Source organism: Equus quagga, chromosome 8 (genome assembly GCF_021613505.1).
Source record: "Equus quagga isolate Etosha38 chromosome 8, UCLA_HA_Equagga_1.0, whole genome shotgun sequence".
Taxonomy (NCBI): domain Eukaryota; kingdom Metazoa; phylum Chordata; class Mammalia; order Perissodactyla; family Equidae; genus Equus; species Equus quagga.
Window position 1 is genome coordinate 60,918,257 of NC_060274.1, and position 25,506 is coordinate 60,943,762.

The 25,506-nt window shown below is 35.2% G+C and overlaps 1 protein-coding gene across 2 annotated transcripts in view; it reads left to right on the top strand.

Moving 5' to 3' along the window:
* The window catches only part of ANKIB1 (ankyrin repeat and IBR domain containing 1), a 135,498-nt gene that overhangs the window by 32,092 nt on the left and 77,900 nt on the right, over positions 1–25,506 (top strand). For both annotated transcript variants that reach the window (XM_046669378.1, XM_046669377.1), the window contains exon 2: positions 14,271–14,549. In XM_046669378.1, the coding sequence (XP_046525334.1) occupies positions 14,362–14,549 (188 nt within the window). In that variant the 5' untranslated portion in view covers positions 14,271–14,361. The remainder of the gene's footprint in view (positions 1–14,270; positions 14,550–25,506) is intronic.

Below are 25,506 nucleotides of genomic sequence, written 5' to 3' on the forward strand. Positions count from 1 at the left end.
TGCAAAAAAGCTAGTAGCTAGTCTTTTGCAAAGCCAAGACTCTACAAGGCCAGACAGCTGTGTTCCAAGTCCAAGTGACAAGCAGGGTTTTCTTAGCCCTTTTATCTTGTCAGTCTTAAGAGTCCAAATGGACCCTCTCAAAAATATGCACAGTGAAAATCATCAGCCTCTAAGAATCAGATATTTGATTTCATAAGAGCTCATTAGCAACTAAAAACTGCTTTTAAAACTCCAAAAGTGTACCTGCATCTAGAGATTGCCTCTTTTTTTATGTTGTTTCTTTTGTTGCAGAGGCTCCAATAGGCAAAACTCATCAGTAATAGAAACTTGCTCTGTTTCTAATATTCAAAGACTTTAAATTCCAATCTGCTCACCAACAGCAAAAAGCAAGGGAGTTTTGTCCCATTACCATTTTTTCTTTTCAGCTTTTCCTGATCAGGATAATCCCTCTAGCAATTATAAAATTACAAGCATATAACATTTTACATTAGTTTTATTTTTCATACATCCAGGTGTAGTAGCCACAAAATGCAAAAACATTTTTTGAAAATTTGCCTTTTTTTCTCATTGCAAATTTACTTAAATATTTCTAGAAGTGAATTTACTATTTACATGGTTAACATTATAGCTGTGTGTGTGTGTGTGTGTGTGTGTGTGTGTTGGGCTGCGGGTATATCCTGGCTGTAGTGCAAGAAAGTTAGGGTTGCTGCATCAGCAACTAGGTTAAAGAAACTGTTGGAAGTTATCCTCCTCTTCTTTTTCTCCCCCTTTGTGTTTATCTAAAGCTTTGCTCCAGTCCTGGGAGCTGATTTCACCTGTTTTCCTTCTCACTTGTAAAAGAGGACAAAGTAAACTTTTTAACATTTTGGCCCACCCAAAGCTCACCTTTGGGAATGTTTGAGCCCTCTATCCTCCCACCTGTAGGAAAGAACAAAAACCAAAGATATCACTTGGATATACTTACCCCCACCCACCTTTAACCAGTACAACCGAAAGCAGCCAAAGGATCAGCAAGCCAGTTCTCCTGGGAATGGGTCTATCATTTTCAAACTCCCTAGGCAACTTTTATCCCTCATAAAAGAAAGCAGCTCACCTGCTGTTTCATATTATGGATAACTCCATAGCTACCCAGGCACCAAAATTTCTTCATTCCCCACTTCCTCATTCTTTCATTTCCCAAACAATGCTTTCACCATATTTTAGTGAGTCTGGATAGTCTATCAAATCACACTTCTGACACCACTATGTTGTGGGGGGTGGTCCTCAAAATCACCCCTAATTTCAGTGATTCACTTGGAGGATTTACAAGATGCAACATGTACTTGTACTCACAGCCAAAATTTATTACAGCAAAAGGATATGAAGAAGATCAGCAAACGGAAAAGGTGGATGGGGCAAAGTTCAAAGGGAGCCAGACGCAAGTTTCTAAGAATCCTCTCCTCATAGAGTCAGACAGGATGTGCCTAATTCTACCAGCATCAAATTGTGACAATACATGTGAAATATTTTCTACAAATGAAGCTCACTAGAGACTCAGTACCCAAAATTTTTACTGAAAGTTGGCACGCTCTGCCTAGCATGTGCCAAAATTCCAGACTCCCAGAGGAAAAGCAAGTGTTTAGCACATATTACGTTGTGTGGGTACATTGAGCCACTCCTGTCAGTTAGGGAATGGTACGAACTCTCCTTAAATCCAGGTTTTCAGACACCAGGCAAGGGCCAATCTTGCAAGTAGGCCTTTCTAAGGAAAGTCATCTCAGGCCTGCAATGTTAACTCTTTTCTGCACAATAGGGTAGAACATCTTCAGACAAACAGGGCTGAAATTGTAGTATTGAATAAACTTCGTTAAACTTGATAAATTCCTTTAGGTTCAACAGGACAATGGATAAGAAACAATAAGAGCCTCTAGAAGCTAAATAGTATTATACCTTGACACATTATAATACTTCTAAATTTTTCCCCCAAGACAATAATAATTTTAAATGAGTACCTCACAATGAAGGATACAGCAAAGCCAGGAAGACTCACTGACTTTGAAACAGTGGGTGATAGAGAAGAGCCTTTTCCAATGAAGATAATCTAAAAACATTTTCATTATGGCAATTTTATATTTGTTCTTTGAGGTTAGTTTGAGAAAGCGAATTATTTTCTTTTAATATTATTTTGTAAACTTTTATTAAATTTGAATGTACATAATTGTTAGAGATTTGTTAGGTAGCAGTTCTATTCTCTGAAGTGTAAACACAAAATTTCTAATTACAATTCACTTTTAAAAAATTTCAAGCATTTCATACAGCTTACAAATAGTAAAAATTAATCATTACTTTTAAAAACAATATTTGGTTATAAATTTCTAAACTTCCATAAATAGTATATAATTTTTATCTTTTTAAAAATTGAGTGTACAGTTAAGTTTAGGAAGCCTTACTTTGAGGCTAAAGGTTTGCATTTTGGGGTATAAATAATTTTGTTTTTTTCTCAATTGCTTCAGCTTTGAGGCTTTGGTTTCATAATACCAAGATAAAACATTACCAATTTAACATTTTCACTTATGTGTATGAAATAAGGACAATGCAGTATTCAAAAATTATGAAAGCAAATACTGCTGAATAGTCAGAGATGCCAAAGTTGCTGAAATTAAGCTATTCACTGACAGCAGCATAGCATTAGAGCCTGAAATATTAATTTTTCAACACTGTATGAAATTCTGAATTCAAAATTTGAAAAGTACTTGTGAAGGGGCAATTAAAGTATAACACATAACATTTTGAGTAGTTGGAAAGTCAAATGTATGAAACCTGCATATTGCCTAAGAAGAATTTCAGCTATCTGAAAAATTTACTTGTGTGGTTAATTCTGAGTTCTGTGATCATTATAGATGATTATGTTTTAATTGGAAATAAAATAGGAATAATGTTTCATCTACAGTAGTTCTATCCCAAGTTTGGACAGTTTTCTACTTCTGAGCCTCATGTTAGCTATTTTCAGTGTTCATTTGCCAGTTTGGCAAGAAAACAATCAGCTGCTGCCCTTTGCAGCTTTTTTCATTCCTTCCTTTTCTAACTGCAGCATCCTTTTCCACACTGTGAAAGCTATATAGATATAAAAGATAGCCAAGAGCAGCCAGATTATATTGGATTATCTTTTTCTTGGTTGCTGAGAAGCTTCAGCAGCCAAACTGCCACTTAGAATACTTTAGTACTATCATAATACGTATGTGTTTGTGTATCCATTTTATTTTGAATGCTACCATATTAAGACACTGTAATAACAGCAAAGTGAATTTTAATTCTGGAATGCTATTACAGGGAAGTTGCTTTCTTTGTGAAAAGATTTTTCTCAACTCAGATCATTTTCACAGTACTCTAATACTCGTGAGTTTTCCTGTAGACTGTGGTATTCACGAACTTCTTCCAGGGAGCCACTAAGAATAAAGCCACATTTGACTTAGGCTTAATATGCAGTTAGGCAAGCTGAACCCTAAATCTCTTAAACCGTGCTTCATTTTTAGCAACATTTTAGAGTAAGACTTCTTGCTCCCTGCCAAAGTTACGTGAATGTGTGTGTCTCTGTGTGTTTTGCATTTATTCCCAATGTAAGATTCTGTCTCCTGCTCCTGGCTTTGTACTCAATTATGCATCCCTTTCACTTAGTATTTGTAAGTGCAGTTACATAGGAGAGACCTTTGTTAATATTGGCAGTGATCTAGAAAAATAGTGAAAATGGAATTAACCTTGCTTCAGAAGATAGGTGAAAAAAATATAATTTTTTAACTTGCCAAAGGTCAGACACCTAATAAGTGATAAAGTCTAGACTATGAGCTATATATCATTCCTGATACAGAATGTAGAGTTGATGACATTTTTCTTAAGGTTTCACTGTCTTTTAAAAAGAATGAATATGGAGTTCTTTGAAGGCGGCAAATGACTCTTTACCAATGGCTTGCAGATCCTGATGGGGAAGAGAGATAAAATTTAAGTACCAGCACATAGTTATTATATACTTTACCTAGATAATCATGGCAATCCTGCAGGTAGGACAATCCTTATACCCATTTGACACGAGGAAATTGAGGTATGGAATTTAAATGATTTGTGCTAGAACAAGGAAGTAGTAGATGGGGGATTCCAACCCAAATTGTTCTACTATGTTATACTCCTTCCATCAAGTTAGGGGTTGGCAAACTATAGCCCATGGACCAAATCTCCCTGCCTATTTTTGTAAATGAAGTTTTATTGGAACACAATCCACATCCATTCTATTATATATTGCCTCTGGCTTTCAAGCTACGGTGGCAGAGATCATATGACTAACCAAGCCTAAAATGTTTAACATCTAGCCCTTTACAGAAAATTTGCCAGCATTTGCTGTAAACCCTACATTGCTTAGAGGTGCTGTGAACTGAGTGTGCATTCAGTAATATAAATTTCAGTCTTACTGAAGCATTAGACTTGGACAAGAGCAACAAAGAAGATTCTCCATAATCCAATGAGGAGGCAAAAGTATTGGCTAACAACAAGCCATGAATGTTCAAAAGCTTTTAGTGTTAAATTTGAAAAGATAGACTGGGGTGATTTAAATGTAGTCCTTTCTATTCCCATGATTTTATGCATTATACCTCATTAAAAATCAATACTTATAAAACATTGCAGTTTTCTTGTGAAGGTAAGTCTAAATTGCTTTTATTTTTGGTGAATGTAAATTAACATTTCAATAGTATATTTATGATGTTTAAACTATACCTCCAGTTTTGTTAATGTTTACACTCAGAAGTTTTTGTTTATTAGAAAGTATAATATAGCTTAAATTTTTAAAATTTGTTATAGTAATAGGATTAAGATCAAGGGGTGTATGTCGGAGGGTCAGGGGTGCACAGAGTCCAGCTGCTGCAGTGAGTAACCTTCCAGTAAGATTCCTTAGTAGACTTTCGCCAGTTTGACATCATATTTCTAAAGGCTTTCTTTATTGCCGGTCAATCAGATTCAGCCTTTTTATCTTAAGTCATTTTCCTGAGGAACTACAGCAATTTCGTCTTACTGTAGTACCTTCTTTTTTTTTTTTAACTTTTTTTTTTTTTTTTTGAGGAAGATCAGCCCTGAGCTAACTACTGCCCATCCTCCTCTTTTCCTTGAGGAAGACTGGCCCTGAGCTAACATCCATACCCATCTTCCTCTCCTCTATATGTGGGACGCCTACCACAGCATGGCTTTTGTCAAGCGGTGCCATGTCCGCACCCGGGATCCGAAGTGGCAAACCCGGGCCGCCAAGAAGCAGAAGGTGCGAACTTAACTGCTGCGCCACCGGACCGGCCCCTGTAGTACCTTCTAATAATGCTTTTGTTGCTGTTGTTAGTTCCTAAAAACTGTGTGGACTTTTACAAACAGCAGTTCTCCAGTCTTTGACATCCCAGTTCTTAAAAGAAGAAAAGGTGGGGGAAAGTTGACATTAAGTTACTTAAAGTTTTTAAAATTTATGTTTTCTTAGCGTTATTTTTTGGGGCCACCTGTATCTCGTTTAATGCCCATGATATTCCAGCATCCATATGAGGTATGAAAGAATAGCAAATAAGTTTAATACAAGATTTCCATCATCATTTTATGGTCAATTCAGGGTAGGCTTTTTAGGTTATTTAGTGTAGAAGGCAGTTATTTATTTCCAGCAAGCCATGAATGTTCAAGAGCTTTTATGGTTAAATCTGGGAGTATAGGCTGGGAGGATTTAAATGTAGTCCTTTCTATTCCTATGATTTTATGAATTATAATTAGTAAAAAATCAATACTATAAACATTTTTCATATAGAGAAGTATAAGGTATTTCTTATATTGATGAACTTTATAGTCTTAAGTGGAAGAGAAGTTATATTTTATCAGTTATGAGTTGTGGAACTTTATATACATTATCAAATTTAATCTTTACAATGGCCCTCTAAAATGAGTGTGATTTTCTTGGTGAGAAAACCAAGGTTGTCATTAATAGACTTGCCAAGATCCTAGGTCTGTCTAGCTTAAAAGCTCTTTCAACTCACTACACTCCATTGCATTAACCAGTCTGTCAGAGAGAACAGGATATATACATAACACTAAATTACAGTGGCCAAGATTAAAGTCAAAATAATAATCATGTTAATATCATATAATAATAATAATTCTCATCATTTCAGAAGTGGGAAATATCATTAAGAACCACGATGACCTGAAATTAAGTTGAGAAAGTTAAGACTGAAGCCATACTCTTAGGATGAGATTCTAAGGGTCAGCCCTACCTAGCTATCCAGCCTTACCTCTGCTTATTCTCCTATGCAAGTCCCCAGCTTCAGGCAAACTCATTGTTTTTAAAAACATTTTGGTACAGCCTTAGTTATGCACTTCCTAAGAGTTTGACTATATCCTGCCATCTGTAGGAAGCCATTGAGGATTTCATAGAAGGTAAATCCTAAAGATTACCACTACCCCTTTACCTACATACTTACATGATCAAATCCTGAACCCTATATCACTGAAGCTGACTATACACCCTAGGCTCTAGGTGAGGGCAAGGTATGCCTTTTTCCTTACTCCCCTCCAAATGAGGTGTTTTAATGTCATGGAAGCTTTAGGGACATGGCTGGACCTAAGTACTAGGGTTTGTACCTTTTGGTGGCAGGAATGCAGATAGGGCTTAGGTTCAGGCAGCTGGTCTAACCATTTTTCCCCCTTCTTCCTCTGTCTTTTCTCGCTGTCAGAGAACTCTAGGCTAGAGGGGCCTGTAGACCTTGTGATTTACACATGGCACAGCTTTAATACTCTGGGGTAAGAGATGCATAGGGGTTAGCAGTTTGGTACCAAAGTTAATAGTAAATAGCATTAATTTTTCTTGGAGTGTCCTTCCTACTTATACTCCAGTTAGAAACTGGCCTTCAAGGATTTGTGAATTTAGAATGTCGTTCTTATTTTATACCATTTGTTATTTTATTCTATTGAATAATTAACAAACCAGACTGCTATATTTCTACACTCTTTAAGGGTTTCTTTCAGGAAATACTGTTCAAAATATATCAACAATCCAAACACTTTTCATCACCTTAATTTCTAGAGTGCTGGTCCAAGAAACTGTCACCTGTTGCCCAGATTACCCTGGTAGCCTCCAGATTGGTCTCCCTCTTTCCATCTGTGCCTTCCCATAGTTTGTTCTCAACACAGGAGGTAGGAGAATCTTTTTTTTTCTTTTTTAACCTTTTTATTTTGAAGTAATTTTAGACTTACAGAAAAGTTGCAAAAATAGTGCAAAGAGTTCCTGCCTACCCTTTACCCAGCTTGCCCTAATGTGAACATCTTGTATATCAAAACTAAGAAATTGAGTTTGGTACAATATTACTAACTAAACTATATGCTCTATTTAGGTTTCAGCAGTTTTCCATTAATAACTTTTTTTCTGTTCCAAAATCCAAACTAGGATCCCACATGGCATTTATTGTCACATCTCCTTAGTCTCCTCTAATCTGTGAACAGTTAGGTAGTCTCTTTGTGTCTTTCAAGGCCTTGACACTTCTGAAAAGTACTGGCCAGTCATTTTGTAGAGTGTCCCTCAATTTGTCTATTTTCTCATGTTTAGATTGATGTTATGCATATTTCTTGAGAATACTACAGAAGTGATGTACCCTTTTTTAGTGCATCAAATTGAGGAAATAAGGTCAATATTTTACTGTTGGTGTTAACCTTGATCGCTTGGTTAAGGTGGTATTTCCCTTGTTTCTCCACTGTAAAATTGCCATTTTTCACTTTGTAATTATTAAATATCTTGGGGGAGATACTTTGGGTCTATACAAATATCCCATTTTTCCTCAAACTTTTGCCCACTAATTTAAAAGTCTGTCTAGCTAACAAGTACAATAAGACAAGAAAAGAAATAAAAGGAATGCAGGTTTAAAAGGAAGAAATAAAACTACTTCTATTTGTAGAAGACATGAGTCTACTTTAGACAATCCAAAAAAATCTGCCAAAAAAACCTCCTAGAATAAGTGAATTTAGCAAATTTATAGTATACAAGGTCAATATACAATTTCAGTTGTTTTTCTATGTATTAGTAATGAACAACAGGAATTGAAATTTTTTTATAGTACCATTTATAGCAGCACCCTCAAAGAATAAATACTTAGGTATAAATCTAACAAAATATGTGTACCATTTGTATGATGTGACCTATAAAACGTTGATGAAAAAAATCAGTCAAAGTAGATGTAAATAAATGGAGAGAAATACCATATTCATGGATTGGGAGACTCAATATTGTTAAGATGTCAGTTCTACCAGTAATCAAGACAATATAGTATTGCTGAAAGAATAGACACAGAAAAATGGAACAGAATAGAGTCCAGAATTGGATGCACACAAATATAGTCCATTGGTTTTTGACAAAGGTACAAAGGCAATTTAATGGAGAAAGGACACTCTTGAACAAGTGGTGGTGAAACTATTGGATGTTCATCCATAAAACATAATGGACCTCAATTTATACGTCAAACCTTATATAGAAATTAACTCAAAATGGATCACAGGCTTCAATAGAAAACCTAAAACTAAAAAACTTCTAGAAGAAAATATAGGAGAAAATTTCTATGACCTAGGTTAGGCAAAGAGTTTGACATATGACTCCAAAAGCACAATCTATAAATGGGAAAAAAAATGATAAATTTGACTTTATCAAAATTTAAAACTTTTGGTCTGTGAACAACACTATTAAGAGAATGAAAAGAGAAGCTACAGACTAGAAGAAATATTTGCAAATCGTATTTCCAGTGAAGGACTTTTTTACAGAATACAGTCATGTATCACTTAACAGGAATACATTCTGAGAAATGTATCATTAGGCGATTTTGTCATCGTGCAAGCATCATAGAGTGCACTTACACAAACCTAGATGGTATAGCCTACTACACATATAGGCTGTATGGAACTAATCTTATGGGACCTCTGCCATATATGTGGTTCGTTGTTGACCAAAACATTGTTATGTGATGAGCTCAAATTCAATAGTAACCCATCTTTAAAATTGGCAAAAGATCTAAACGGACGCTTTACAAATTAAGATATATTCATGGCAAATACACTTATGAAAACATGCTCAACATTGTTTGTCATTAGGGAAATGGAAATTAAAACTATTGTGAGGTACCACTACAGATTTATTAGAATTGCTACCAAAAAAGGAAAAAAACCCTGACAGTTCTAAATGCTGACCAAGATTCAGAGCAACTGTAACTCTCATATGTGGCTGAAAGGAATGAACTGGTGCATCTACTCTGGAAAGCAGTTCAGTGGTTTCTTATAAAGTTAAACATATAACTTACCACATGTCCCAGCAATTCTGCTCCTGGATGTTTACCCAAGAGAAATTAAAACATATTCACACGAAATCTGTATGTAAATGTTTTAGTGGCCTTATTAACAATTGCCAAATACTAGAAACAACCAACATGTCCTTTAATATGTGACTGGTGAGTCAAACAGTGGTCATCCATACAATGGATGGATACAATGGAGTAGTACTCAGCAATAAGAAGGATTGAACTATTGATTCATGCATTAACAAGGATAAACCTTAAATGCATTTTTCTAAAAATGCTAAAGCCTGAGAAAGATCTAGCTCAAAAACTTGTAATGGCTCCGTATTGCACACGGGATAAAATCAATGCCTTACAATGTTTCTCTCTTTACTTCCACTAGAGTATAAACTTCATATAGGTACAGTCATTTTCATTTGTTTATTTATATTTGTTGGCTGAAGGAAGGTATTAATACTGTTGGTTTACAGATGTGGACAAAACTCAAAGAGGTTAAGTTACTTGGTAAAACAGAAACAGAATCTGAGCACAGGTCTTTTCAACTCCTACTACACTTCTCCTTGCCATCACCCTTCTTGGCAACACCTTTGGCTTTGCATAGTTTAAGAATTAGTCCGTGATCCTCAACTCACTTGTGTATTATAATCTACTGGGAAGCTTTTAAAATTCTTACTCTGGCCTTGTTCTCCCTAGATGAGTTGAAATCACCTCCCCAGGTGATTCTGGTGCATAGTGACAAATGAAAATTATTACAGGTTAATAAATGCTTGTTGAATGAGAGAATGAACAGAGTCGATAGCTTCATATATTATTTGCCCACATGGTTTTTGTCCGCTGTAGTATGTTGACTTTTCCTGGATTTTTTTCCTTCTATCTTTCTTTCTTTTTTTACTTTATCTCTTGAAAGTTCTCTTAGAGTCTCTTTTTAAACCATCTTTTCCTTTTCTCTAAGTATTATTACAGTAACAATTAGAGCATTTCTGTGGACTTTGAGCTTTTGGAATCTTCATCCTAGAGAGACATCTCTCTGATTTCAACCTGGAGCTGGGCGGGGTTGGGACCTACTGTTTGAATGAACTTTCTACTTGTTTCTTTTCTGGCTAAAGAAAAGTTTACTTATGGGTTTAAGATTGTTATTTTTATCAATAGTGCAGACAGCTGCAGAAGGATGGATTGAGTGTGTGTGTGTAATATTGAATTTTCTTCTAGTTAATTGAAGAATGGGAGCCAATTATTTTGTTTAGGTCAACAACTTCAATCCATAATCATGACTTTAAAAATAATTTTGTGAAAACATAAATTAGGGGTTGGTTATTTATTTCTGAAGAACTTCATCTTCTGTAAAAGATTTCTGAGAGTAGTTTGTTAGTTTAAGTGCACTTGAGTTTTTGTTGCAGATTATTAACCTATGAATGGGAAAGTTGAGAGACAAAGATTTAAACCTAGAGTTATAGAGCCCTTCACAATTAAAAGTTAATTAGAAATTAGGGAAGGCTTTCTGGAGTCCATTGACAGGCTACATTTTTCTTATTTTTTTCATTAAATACGTATCAAATGCTGTGCTTTCCTAGTGAAAGATGATGAGGATTTGCCTAGATTTTCCTATAAAACTTAGAAGCCTAAAATAAGGAATTATTTTCACTTCTCTGATAATCCATCTGCTGCCTCATGAAGCGCTATGCATAGATTTATCTTGGAGTTGGAGAAATATTACTTAAGGGTTTGATTCAAACAAGGAGGGAACAATCACTTCAGGTTATACTAGCTGTGGCTATGAAGAAGCAAAAGGACACATCTGGCAAATTTCTAGGCAAGTCTTGTGAGACTAAATCTGAGGGGGAGTGGAGCTATGACTGTTTTAAGTGATGCATTTCCTGCTGACTCTCAGGCTTATTGAGCTTAAATTTTAAAAATGAAACAGACTTGAAAATAAAAGAGGACTACAAAGAGGTTTCTAGATGCCGTTATGCTTTTCAACATGAGTGACAGTGATATTTAATGCACATTTAGAGTATTATTGATTTTTTAAAGTATCTTGTTATTTTAAATAAGTACCCCAAGATATCATTGCTTTCTTAAATATTTCTTTTTTTACATGTTGGATAGAAGTTGTTTTTCTTATAGAACATTTCACTAAAGTAATGTAAATCAAAGAAAATGTGTTATGTGTTAATCTAACCTAAAACTCTGAAAATGTTTATGGTTTGAGCTACATGCTATCAGAGTAGAAAGATAAGACCAAAACAACTGAAAGTTTCCAAATCCTTAGGAAAGACTCTTTCGAACCCCCATGATATCCTTTATATTTGGTTATAGATAAAAATATACAATAAACTTAGTGGAGTTCTCATTAGGGATAATAAACTCTTAAAATGCTTAAAGCAGTACAACAAAACACAAATTATTTCACTGAGAATAAACACATGGCTCTTAGATTCTGTGAAAAACAAAAGAAATAAATAAAATAACATCCAGTCTGTCCCTGAAAAATCTCCCAATGGCAATAGTATATTGTGATAAGTAAAGGGTGTGTGAGGGAGGGATTTACTCGTGTCATTCAAGATGGGATGATAAAGGAGTAGTACTTTAGCCTAAAGGTTCAGCAACCCTCTGGAAAGCTAAATAAAAATGTAAAAATTATGAGGAATGATCTAATTTGTGTATATAAATATTTGTAGTGTATATAGGTATACAAATATATTTACATATATTATAAACAGGGTGGTTATTTTTCAAAACGCTAATAGTAGTTATCTTCCAGTAAATAAACTATGGGTTTTTTGTCCTTTTTCTTTATTCATGTTTTCAAAAATTACTAGTATGCATATGTATTTGTATATTTAAAATAAAAAGTCAATAACAAAGAACCTTTAAAGGACCCAAATGGTGACCTCATTAACTATTGATGTGGTCCAGAAAATGTGCCTCTCTACTCTAAAAGAGGCTTAGCAGGTGTCTTACCCTGCCTGCTCACCTTTATCTCCAAGCTCAGTTATAACCATTTAGCTGGAGGGATCTAGGAGCTTTTTATGCAGTGATGTGCACCCATTGAAATCACCTAAGGAGCTTAAATACAAATGCCTGGGTGCCACCCCCTGGAGACTGATTTAATTGGTCTGAGATGTAGCTCAGCCAGTGGGACTCTGAAGTTCTCCCCGTTATTAAATGTATGGCCAAGGTTGAGAGCCTCTGTTTTACAGGAAGCTTAACTCTTTTGTTTTTCAGTCCTTTAATTTGTAATCTGTTGAGACTGTTACTACCCTGTACAAAACTTGTGTTGAACAAGTACATATTATTTTCAACTGTTTTTTTAAAGCTATATTTTAATGTCCAGCCTGCCAATGAGTTAATTGGATAACATGATAGACTCTTGTATTCTGCTTCCAAGTTTTCCTCCCTCTAGTCTGTCTTCCACACTGTCACAACAGTTAATTTCCTAAAGCATAAAGTAGTTATGACACTGCCCTGCATAAGAGCCTTTAATTATCCATTCTTTCCATGTTAAAGTATAAGTTTCTTAGTCTGGCCCCAACCTATTTTCAGTTTTATGTCCTGTTAGTCCAACAGTAGAGACCCTGAACTCCATCTGTGCTCACCATTCCTTGAATAGGCCTTTTACTTCATACCTACCTTTGCATATGCTGTTTGCCTTGTCACTAATTTTGATCATAGTTCAAGAATAGATTCAGAAACATTAGGATGGAATGAAACTAGCATTTATTGAGCACATTAGCCAAAGAATGTGGTAGGTACGTTGAATAAAGTAGCACTGATAATCCTCACAGCCATCCCTAAGAAATGGTCATTTTCCTTTACAGATAGGAACCTGAGGCTTTTTTTTTCCTGAGGAAGATTGGCCCTGACCTAACATCTGTTGCCAATCTTCCTCTTTTTGCTTGAGGAAGATTGGCCCTGAGCTAACATCTGTGCCAGTTTTCCTCTGTTTCGTATGTGGGTTGCCGCCACAGCATGACTGCCTACGAGTGGTCTAGGTCCGCACCTGGGAACCAAACCCAGGCCACTGAAGCAGCGGGTGCTGAACTTAACCACTAGGCCACTAAGCTGGTGCCATGGAACCTGAGGCTTTTGAAGGATAAATAACTTGCTCAAAATTACACAGCTAGTGTAGGCAAATATGACATTTCAAACTCCAGGTCCAGTGATTGTTTCCGTGTCCTTCCTCTGCCACCCACCTCACATTGCTTCAGTAGTAAATGCCCATATGATAATTATCATAACCTCTTTCCAAACATAATATGCATAAATGATGTTTTCAGCCTTGTTTTGAATGCTCTTTAGTAGAAGGAAATAAATTTAATGGTCTTAAGGTAGAATAATCACTATTTCCGTTGTTCGGTGTATAATCAGTTATAATCAGTTTTATCAGTTTGCTGTGACTATCTGATTAATCAGTGAGTTGTGTAGTCCTATATATTTACATTTGAAAAATCTTGCTCTGGTGTCCTTGTACGTACTGAGCAGTTTCACTTTTTCTTTACTATAATTTAACACCTATTCTGCTGTTTTTATTTGAGCAAAATTTCCTACATTTATCACTACCCCAAACTGGCTGAGTCAGATTTATACATAATTTATACAGAGATTTAAGTGTATTCAACCGTAAAATTCAGTGAAGCTAATTTCCTGTCCGTGTGAAGAGGAAAATTGAAAAGCCCATATATGTAAATAACTTTTATAGTGCAAAGTGCAGCCTGTGATTTCTTAACAGTCTCTGTGCAGGGAGATGTTACAGTTTAACAAGAAGTTAATGGGCAATGTTAAAAATTTGAGATGTTTTGGCTATTAAGATAAATTTGGTAAAATGTTATATGGTTGATCCCCTTAAATATGCTTCCTACATGTTATTAGTGTTCCTAGACATTGTTTCTTTAGGTTATGGCTTCATAATTATTGCTTTACAATCTAATTTGATAATTTTTCCTCCATTAGAATGTGAAACATGTTGCAGTAGCATTCAAGAAGTGGCTGAAGGGGGAAGGAAAAAAGTGCCACTGTCTATCAGAAAAAAACAAAACAAAACATGGGAAATACAACCACCAAATTCCGTAAAGCTCTCATCAATGGTGATGAAAACCTGGCCTGCCAAATATATGAAAACAACCCTCAGCTAAAAGAATCCCTTGATCCAAATACATCTTATGGGGAGCCCTACCAGCACAACACTCCGTTACACTACGCTGCCAGACATGGAATGAATAAGATACTAAGGTAAGTATTGCTGTCAAACAGTATAACAAATTAGTGAAAAGGGAAAAAAACCCTGATCTTTGAAAATATACTTAGATATGTGCATGTTACATGGTATTGTGGTGAATTAAACTTACCAAAACTGAATATGCCTAAATTATTAAGTATGATTTTTTAATTATGCCTAAATTAAACCAAAAGTTTTAATAATGAGATTGGTTCACGTATTCTTGTTGTGGTAAACGTATTTTGATCCTGAGTAAGTTTCATAGTATGAATTTTAGATAATAGTATAGTATTTAATTTACAACATTTTGATTCTAGAAAAGTACTTGTTAGCTAACAAGAAGTTTCAGGGAGTGGAGCCTACAGCGAAGTTCTAAACTCTGATTAGCTAGTTTAAATTGAAAAACAAATGTTTTTGCCTTATCTAGTCATGATCAGGTTTGAGTTTCTCTTAATGGGGTTCAGTTACCTGAAAAGACTTTTCTAAAAGCAAAACATTTACTTAAACTGAAAATACTAAGAAACTTTTAAAAAACTTCTTCAACAAGAAAACATTAGTGACAGTAAATATAGTTATATGAAGATTCTTACCTAATTACATGGGAGTTAAATTTGATAATTGCTAGCTTATAAAAGGAAAGAAGTAAAGGATAGAAAAGTAGTTCTAAACAGATTTAATTTTTAGAAGTAGATTATGCAGCTATGAAAGTCTGATGCTAGAAGAGAAAGAAAGAAACACTTCTTTGCTTACACAGTGAAATATAATTTTTAAATCACTATTCAGAGCTCTTTAGAACTTGACAAAAAACTGAACTGTCAACCTTTTTTATATTTCTTATACAATTGTTGTTCAAATTAAGCTGCTCTTTTTGGTGTTCCTGAAACATGCCGTGTGTGCTATGTTTGCCATGTCCCTGCTGCTCTCTCTACCAGGAGTGTCCCCCTTCCCCACTCCTCTCAGCTTTCTGTCTCATCTAAATCATACCCTTCCTTCAAGGTCCTGTCAAGGCTTTATCTGTCTCCTTAGCCTGTTACAACCGGTAGAAACCTCAATCTTTTTTTTAACTTCTATGGCTTTTTTTTGTTTGTTGATATTACTTGTATGGTGTACACTATTTCATTATATTTTATAATTTTGTGTATCTTCTCCCTGCCTACCTAAATTACAACTTTTTAAAGGTACCTTCTTTGTACTTTTACCATCTAGCATAGTATCTTACAAAAAGTAAACAGAAGTTTTATAAAATCATTCCGCAAGTAAATATTTTTATGATCAGGATTTGTGAATGAGAAGAATTCCATAAATAATTTAGGTCATCCAGACCCATGACTTTATCAAGTAGGTATTTCTGTAACCTTTTAAAAATAAAATAAGTATTTCTTGACTTAAAAATAGGTATTTCTGTAACCTCTCTTTTTTGTATTTCTTTTATTTTCATTTCTCTAAAAATACCTACGTAAAAGCTACCTCCTACTCATCTTGTTTGAAATTTTATGTTTTTCTTTCCAAAACTGGGTCACCCAATGTTAATGACACTAGCATATTGTGCTGATGTGATAATGGCAAACAGATTGAGAGCTTATTATTTTCTAAGCACTATTAGCAGTGCGCTACATGCATTGTCTAATTTAATCCTCATTACAGTTCTGTGAGGTGGTTCGTTACCTTCATTTTAGAGAAAACTGAGACACAGAAAGGGTAAGCAACTTGTCAGAACTCTGCAGCCTGTAAGTGGCAAAGCTAATTGCCCAGGGGAGATGACTGACAGCTTTAGGCTTTTAACCACTGAGCTGTATAGCTTCTTATCTCTACAGTCAGATAAATTTATGTGTCACGGCTACTTAAGCCACTTATTAGCAAGGCAAGTTACTTAGTCAATCTGGTTTCCTTATCTATAAACTAGGTATCTATCTCATAGAGTTTGTGGGACAATTACATTAATTAGTGTGTCTATTATGCTGCCTAGCATACAATATATACTCAATAACGTTACTACTTCTCACCTCTGTAACCCTAAATATCTTCAGATCATCCCTGTCTTAATCTTCTCCTTTATCTAACCTGTTACTAACAGAGTTCACTAAGTCTTATCTCTTGGTTTTACTTCTTTCCATTCCCAAGCGTATTTCACTCTTATCAACCCCTGCTCCCAAATGGAAAATATCTGACTCCTAAATGTGCTTTTTGCAAATCTTTTGCTGTTCTAATCTCATGTCCAGATTAATCTTGCTGAAGTATAGCCTTTTTAGTGTTCTTTCTTTCATGAGAAACCTATAACAATACCCTATTGTATGCATTATTCTGTTTGGCTTTCAAAGCTCTCTTTACACGGCTCTCATTCTACCCAGTTAGGGGAATCTCTCCTTACTCTCTAACATGATCTTATCAGTCAAACTGGTTGATTAACTTCCCTGTTGCTTTCCCCACATTTAGAAATGCCACTCCCTTAGCTTTATTCTTGTTGCTCCTTGATTCTCAGATGTCTTCTCTCTTTTCTAATTCCCTGTCCTTTAAATCCTAACTTGGTTTCTGCCTTTTTTATGAATTCATTCTCAAGTACTGTGACCTACAGTATTCTTCCTGACATTTCTACAACTTAGATTTTAAACTGTCCTATCATTATTAAACTCATTACTAGATTGTAAATATCATAAATGCAATGCTGGACACTTACAAATGTTCTCAGTAGATTAACTATTGATTGCTTAAATCAATGAAGGCTTTCTTAATTTAAGTTGAACATTTTCAGTAACATTAAAAAACTGTTGCTTTTGCTTCCTAATATTGAACACTCCAATAATATTTAGTATCAGGTTTTGTTATATGATTAATTAAAAATTGCTTGCAATACCGGGTAAAATGTATTTGTATATTAATGTTACTAAGGTAGTATGTATATTTTAACATAAAAGAAACCAAGTAGCAAAATATTTTTTAACCATTTATAGTTTAGTTTTATAAATAAACTTTATAAAATTGGAAAACACCATATAAGAAGGTTACCTAGTCCAGTGATTCTTTAAGTATGTTCTGAGGACTCCTGGATCCTGAGATTCTTTCACGGGGTACATGAGCTTGAACTATGTTTATACTAACACTAAGATGTTATTTGCCTTTTTCACTGTGTTGACATTTGCAGTGATAGTGAAAAAACTGAGGATACAACTACTGATGCCTTTATATGAATCAAGGTGGTGGCACCAAACTTCACTAATAATCATTGTATTTGTCACTGCCAGGCACTTGCAGTTTAAAAAAAAAAGAAAGCCAATTTCACTTAAAAATATTCTTGACAAAGCAGTAAAAATTATTAGTTTTAATTAATCTCCATCCTTGGGTACACATCTTTTTAATATTGTATGTGACAAATGGAAAGAATACATGAAGCACTTCTGCCATTGGTGTGGTATGGTGATAGCTTTGAAGAGGAGCACTTGTACTATTGTTTGAGTTGTGAATTGAACCACTTACTTTTCCTGAAACACCATTTTAAACTAACCACAACAAAAAAAATGGTTATTCAGACTGGGATACTTGGCAAACATTTTCTTGAAAATGAATTAAGTGAGCATATGAATCAAGGAAAAATTGACGGTATTTGTTGCTAATGATAAAATTTGAGCTTTCAAGTGAATATTAGGATTTTGGAAAACTCATATTCACTGCCTTCAGCTTGACAGCTTCCTAATACTTACAGACTTTTCTGATAAGATTGGTGGTGATATAACCTAATGTGATTTTTTTTTTTAATACTGTATAATGAAATGTGACAACATCTAGATCTGTGTTACTCAGTGAATCAGTATTTTTCAGAAGATCAGAATTTCATTTTTAAAAATTATGCCTGGGTAAAAGATTTATTCAAATTAGAAGGTAGACCAATGGATTTTAATGTAGTAGAATACAAAAAGTTCATTGATATAATTTCAGATTCTATGTTGCAACTAATGTTTAAGAAATGACCACTTGTTGAATTTTTGGTATAATATCAAATATGAATATTCACAATTATCTGAAAAGGGTATTTTATTATCATATAAAGGCTGGATTTTCTAATAAAAAAGACAATTTTCTTCATATATGTGAACAAAACAACATATCACAACAGATTGAATGCTTTGAGAATCCATCTGTCTTCTATTAGCCAGACATTAGAAGAAATTTGTAAACATGTAGAACAATGCCATTCTTCTCACTTAATTTGTTTTAAATATAGGTATTTTTCATTTTAAAATTTTGCAAGTGTTTAATATGTAATGGTTTTTTTTTTTAATGAATAAACATTTTTAAAATTTCTGTTTTAATTTTTAATATGGTAAGTATCAGTATATGTAACCCACATAAACAAAAGCTCTTAGGAATCTTCAGTAATTTTTAAAGTTGTAAAAGGGTCCTGTGAGCAAAAAGTTTAAGAATTACTGATCTGGTCTTATGTTCCTTGTTCCTCTAAGCAGGAATATGTCTGTCTGTCACCATCTTATGGTTATCGTTCTACTGAATGAGAATTTAAAGACCCACAGAAAAGGTGACTGTATATTCTCTTTTAGTTACAGTTTGGACTACCATTATGATATATGAATACCAATATTTATACTTATATTTTTACTTTATACTTGACTTTTGACTTCAGCCTAAAGTGTTTGGGCATTTTCTTTTTTTTTCCTTAATTGTTTGGAGATCAATGGCTCATAACTTCTTTATTAAAGCCCTTAAAACCCTATACTAAACCCAGAAATTACTGTATTCCTCTTCTTTCCTAAGAATAAGCAACTCTAATTTCTTTAATTTGTGTATTCTTTTGTTTTTTAAAAATTTAGTGCTTAGAAAATCACAAATAAAATTATTTTAACTGATTACTTGCTTTTGGAATTAAGAAACTACTCTTAACACTGTGTCATGTAGAATAAGGATAAATAGCATTTACTCATCAGTATTAAGTAAAATAGCAACTCTATTTTAACTATTTGTGTTTTAGATAGCTTCAGATATTTCACTGAATTTAACTTTGCTAAACTTTCTACCAAGTTGAAGGCCATTATTTTCTCATGCTGCCTCATGTAATCTGGGGTACCTCCCTGCTAGTTTCAGTATAGACACTGGCTCAGCTTGCCTAGATTCCTAATACATGACATATGTGGGTAGACCAAGGTAGATACACCTAGTCAAGGACCTTGTAGCAATGAAGTAAAGCACTCATTTGGAATAAGACCTTGGTTTTTATCCTTGTTTCCTTTAGCTTTCTGGTACCTGCTGCAGCAGCCATAACTTTCATCTCTTCTTAGGGACAGTACTATAGTCAAAGAAGAGTAGTTGACAGTTTAGCAGCTAGTTTGCATCCATATCTCTCTGAACCAAATGCTGTGTGTTTACATTATACTACGTTACAGGGCCTCTTTGATGGGAAACTAAATCCATAGTCATAAATAGCTATTACTTAATGTAGCAAAAAGACTGCTAGACTTGAAATTCAGTGTGTTCTAGTTTGGGTATGCAATTCATTAGTTGTATCTTCTTGGGAAAGTCATGTATAAAATAGAGATTATAATACTTATTCCTTAGATTTTACAGAATAGCTTCTTTTGCTTATTTGGAAATAAAAGGGGCCTGTCTTTTGGTATAAATAAAATATAAAATCTTTATTAGAGCATATATTAATTGCAGGTTTTGAGAATTAAAATAGAATTTCCAATTATTGATTTCTGTTTTTTGACTCTTTTATATTTCAGGAGTTATTAAGTTCTTTTAAGTGGATTGAAATTCAGTCCTCTCCCAACTCCTCTTGCGTGCAAACCCGTAGGGCAGGGACTTAATCTGTTTTCTTCACAATATGCCTAACTTCTGGAATAGTACCTGGCGAATAACGACTGCTCAATAAATATTTGTTGCATGATAGAGAAGATTGAAAACGAACTGAAGGTGTATGTACATGTTATTAACTGAGAATAAGAGTGTTATGGCAACAAATTGAGGCTCTGGGAGAGAAGACTTCTTTTGAAGGGAGCCCAGTTGAATGTGAGACAATGGTGGAATATGCAAGAGAAAGGGGCCTATAAGAAGTTAGGATATGGTGTAGAGGTCTGATTAGAAGTCAGACAGGGTGATAGAGCATTAAGAATTAACAGGAGTAATAGTAGAAGTCCTTTGAGAGAAACCATGATTCTGCCACCACTGCCTATCATTTGGCTTCTGATAATACTTTACAATTTACAAAGGATATTCACAGAAAGCATTGAAAAATAAATGTCTTTGAGAATAGATGTGCTCTCTGAAAGGGAGGAATGTGTATGGAGAAGAAAATGGATTTAAGAACTGAATTTGCTTCCAATAACAGGGTAGGAAGTGGAGCCATCATCATGGGTAAAAGAAAAGTTGTACTGATAAAAACTGAGAGATATTGGAAAGGTGTGTAGTTATGGACACCAAGGTAATACAAAGAATAGAAACCATGTAAATGAATAGTCAGCAATTTCAGGTTAAAAGCAAAAATTAAGGACAATGAAGAATTTAGCTCTTAGGAAATTCCTATTGAGGTGAGAGAAGACAATTTCAGTACAATGATAAGAATAGGGTCATATCAAAGTGGAGATTGCATGTAGAAGAAATAGAGGTTATAAACCGACCATTTGAGGATTAACAGTGAAAGAATCTAAAAAAACAGATGGCTCCTGGATGGGTAATGAGGGTCAGATGAAAGGGAGTTGTTTTTTTTCAGGTTAATATTTTCCTTACTCCAATTCTTGCCAATTATCTCTTGTCCTTGTTCTAGAATTAACCTTATATGCATGTAGTAAAATATACTTCATATTTACTGACATACTTACAGAAAGGGGCCTGTCTAAAACTTATGTATCAATTATATATTTTTTATTCTGTTTATGCAGTCATGTAAAGTACAGAAGACTCTACTTTTGAATTTAAACTTGCTAGAAAAGTAGTAGTATGAATCAATAAAATTAGAATATCCAGCTTTATAGTTTTAGCTCAAAATATTAAGGCAGGTAGGGCACTATGTTTAATAAATTTGAGTCTTTCCTGAATAAATATGTATAAAGAAACTATTTTAATATTTTAATTTCAGAATAATAAGCTTTGCTTGGTTTGATTAATTAGAGCCTGGCAGATTAGATGTGAGAACATTTTCAGAATTATCTCACTATCTCTTCTTTGTATTGGGAAGGATCTAGAAATGTTTAATACGAGAGAGAGAGAGATCCCTCCGTGTCAACTGACATCCTCCCAACTTCATTAAATTCCATACTGAGAAGAACCTGAGGTTTCCTGAACAAACTAAAAGAGAGAATAAATGATATATTGGAAAGGGGGATAGGAAAGGCTGGATAAATGTGGTTGCACAGAATTTTATAGAATCTGAATTAATTTTAATAATTTCTTCCTAAATTAAATTTTCAAAGAAATGATTTTTTTGTTGTTGTTAATAATAATATCTCTCAGAAGAGGTTTTAATCTTGAACACATTTTTAGAGTATGGTTTTAATTTTAGTTATCTGTTATAATCCACTGTAATTCAACCATTATGAACACAGGGAAATATGACTGGGAATTTTATCATCAGTTGTTGACGTAGGGAAAATATTTATTTTCACTTTTTTTAACTAATTAGCAAGATGATGATTATGTAAATATATAAAACTACCCATGTTCTGCCTCCCTTAAACAGCTGTTAGAATTATTCTCTTCCCTTCTAGTTTTAGCTATAAACATTCATAGATAGACTTTTTAATGACCTTATTATAATTTTCTATTATATAGATATACCATGATTTATGTTTCCCATTTCTCCTATAACCAGAGATTTAAGTGATTCCAAATTTTTCTATTCAAACTAACACTATTTATTGATTGTCACTGTTTTTATAGATTTTTCTTTTAAGTTATTTCCCTTAGGATAAATTCCCAGGAGTAGGTTTACTGGGTCAAAGGGTAGGAACCATATATATTAGTTGTTAATGAGCTATTATGTAACTTGCCCAAAATTACACAGCTGAAAAGTGACAGAACTAGGATTGGAGCCTGGCATCCTATACGAGATGCCATGTTCTTGACTGGTCTACTATGCTGCTGGCTTGAGAGATCTAGAGTGCTGTCTTAGGAGATCTCCACTGCCATGTCACTGATCTAGATCATAAAAGCAATATGGATTCAGTTTATCAAAATTATACCAAGAATTTGCTAGTCTCTGACACTTCACTGGGGATTCAAGAAAGAACAGGATTGGGAGGGGGGGCACCAACAGGATGGTGTAGTGGTTAAGTTCAGCGTGCTCCACTTTGGCAGCTCAGGTTTACCAGTTCGAATCCCAGGCACAGACCCACACCATTCATCAAGCCATGCTGTGGTGGCAGCCCACATACAAAATAGAGGAAGATGGGCACAGATGTTAGCTCAGGGCCACTCTTCCTCAAGCAAAAAGAGGAAGATTGGCAATAGATGTCAGCTCAGGGCCACCCTTCCTCACCAAAACAACAAAAAAGATAGGACAGGCTATACACCCTGCCTTGGAAGCCTATAGCGAAGTGGGAGAAGGGAACAGATATGTAAGAAAGTAACTATGCTCAATCTAATGAGTTAGTATATAATTAGGATGCTATATGAAGACAAAGAAGGGAGTGACCAAACTGAACTGGCAGAGGAAACCTGGTGTAAAGAGGTTTCTAAATAGGATTGGGTTTGTGTAGATAGTCTGGGTCAGTTCCTAGAAAACCAAATTACAGAGCAATCAATGAAGAGCCTACACATGTACTGCAGGGATCAGAAGGCAATAAGGTTATGTGGGACAGTAGAGAAAATATGCACGGTTAGGGCTTTCTGAGCAAATTTTACTGAAACTTGGGACCTGAGTTAAAAAACAAGCTTTGAAAGATAAACTATGACTGAATACAGATTGAGAACTCAGGAGTCCCAGGAGATAATATGTTTACATTTGAAGAGGAGTGAAGAGTGGATGAGACTTGAGACCATGAAGACATTCCATAAATTCTAAAATACAGAGATGCTAGTGTTTTCTTCCCCCTAAAAGACCTATTTTACATTCCAAAGGGTAAGAACCTGGGATTTTCTCTTGGGACAATTTGTTTACACTCTCAGGAGTAGGTTCTTTCCCCCACCCTCCCCACCCCCGCCTCCCCCTGGCATGTCTCCAGATGTGGGGAGGTCTGTTATACCAGCCTCCCAGAGTCTTATTTTTGGGCTTCCTTGCTATATCAACTTTCTATTGCTGCAATAACAAATTACCACAAGCTTAGTAACTTAAAACAACACAAATTTATTATCTTAAAGTTCTGGAGGTCAAAAACCTGAAATGGTTCCACTGGACTAAACTCAAGATTTTGATAGGGCTGCATTCCTTCTGAAGGCTTTAGGGTAGAATCCCTTCCCTTTCCCAGATTCCAAATTCTGCCTGCATTTCTTGGCTTGTGGCCCCTTCCTCCACCTTTAAAGGCCACAGCAGTCTCTCTCTGACTCTGACCCTTCTGTCTTCCTCTTGTAAGGACTCATGATTACATTGGACCCACCTGGATAATCCAGGATAATTTCCCCATGTCAAGAACCTTAACTTAATCACATCAGCAAAGTCCGTTTTACCACATAAGGTAAGGTATTCATAGGTTCCAGGTATTAAGACATGGACCTCTTTGGGGTAGGGGCATTATTCTGCCTACCACACTCTCCTGCAGTGAAGACCCCAATACATAGAGGATGACGTCTGATCTGGCTCTGCTTGCATTACCCCAGTGGAAAGTTGGGATATGAGGAACGGCATGATTATTATAAGTAATGGTAATTCATTTGTTTCTGCTCCAGAGACTTCATGTCTACTTTCAGGACAATTCAAATAAATGTAGATGCTAAAACCTAATAGGTTGGTTTTGAATGACTGTACTGCTGAGCTCTCTAGAGTCTTGAATGATAAAAAAGGAAAGATCCACAATTGTTCTAAAAATTCTCTGGAACCTTCTACTGCCTTAGGACCTGTTCCTCAGTCTTTTTCTCATAAGAGCTTTCCAGCTTGGCTAACTCATTCAAATTGAAGAGTCTGTGCTAGTTCCTCTAAGGTCAGTATTTGCTGTCAGAGCTGTGTGTTCTAAGCTGAAATTAACCTAGGAGCAATCCAGATGTAACTAGGGTTTAGGGTTTGGCTCTGCTTTCTTCCTACTGCTGTTCTGAACTTAGACATAGGAGTGCTAATGATATCAGCCCTCCACGGTAAATATAGGCACTCATCTTCAGATATGGGACTTGTATGCCCATTTCATAGTGTATTTGTATGTTTTCTAGTATAGGGTGACTGTATTATAGCGGGGTGTTTTCCAACTCATTTTCCAATATCCTATTATAGTGACTGAATTGCTCAACTATTCATCCTATGACCCTAGCTCAAGGATATATTAGGAGCTGGGCACAAACCTCAGATCTGCATTTGGCAGTAGTTTAGGCAGCTCACCTAGACCTATCATTGGTAAAGGCTACCACCTTGGAATTAGATATTGGTCTTCTAGAACTAACCACAGCTTACTCCCCTCAAAAAGTATTAGACTGTGTAGGGGCTGGCTCCGTGGCCGAGTGCTTAAGTTTGCACACTCTGCCTCAGCGGCCCAGGGTTTCGCCGGTTCGGATCCTGGGTGCAGACGTGGCACCACTCATCAGGCCTTGTGAGGCGGCGTCCCCCATGCCACAACTAGAAGGACCCACAACTAAAAACATATGCAGCTATATACTGGGGGGATTTGGGGAGAAAAAAGCAGGAAAAAAGAAAAAGAAGATTGGCAACAGTTGTTAGCTCAGGTGCCAATCTTTAAAAAAAAAAAAAAGTGTTATACTGTGTAAATATATGCCTTGTTATTTCAAAGGCTAGCCTATGACTTTTAGTAGAGGAAATTTTCCTAGATTTAAAATTTAGTCCCAGACTCATGCATTACTTGCTGTGCTTATTAATTGTCACCATCCTTATCA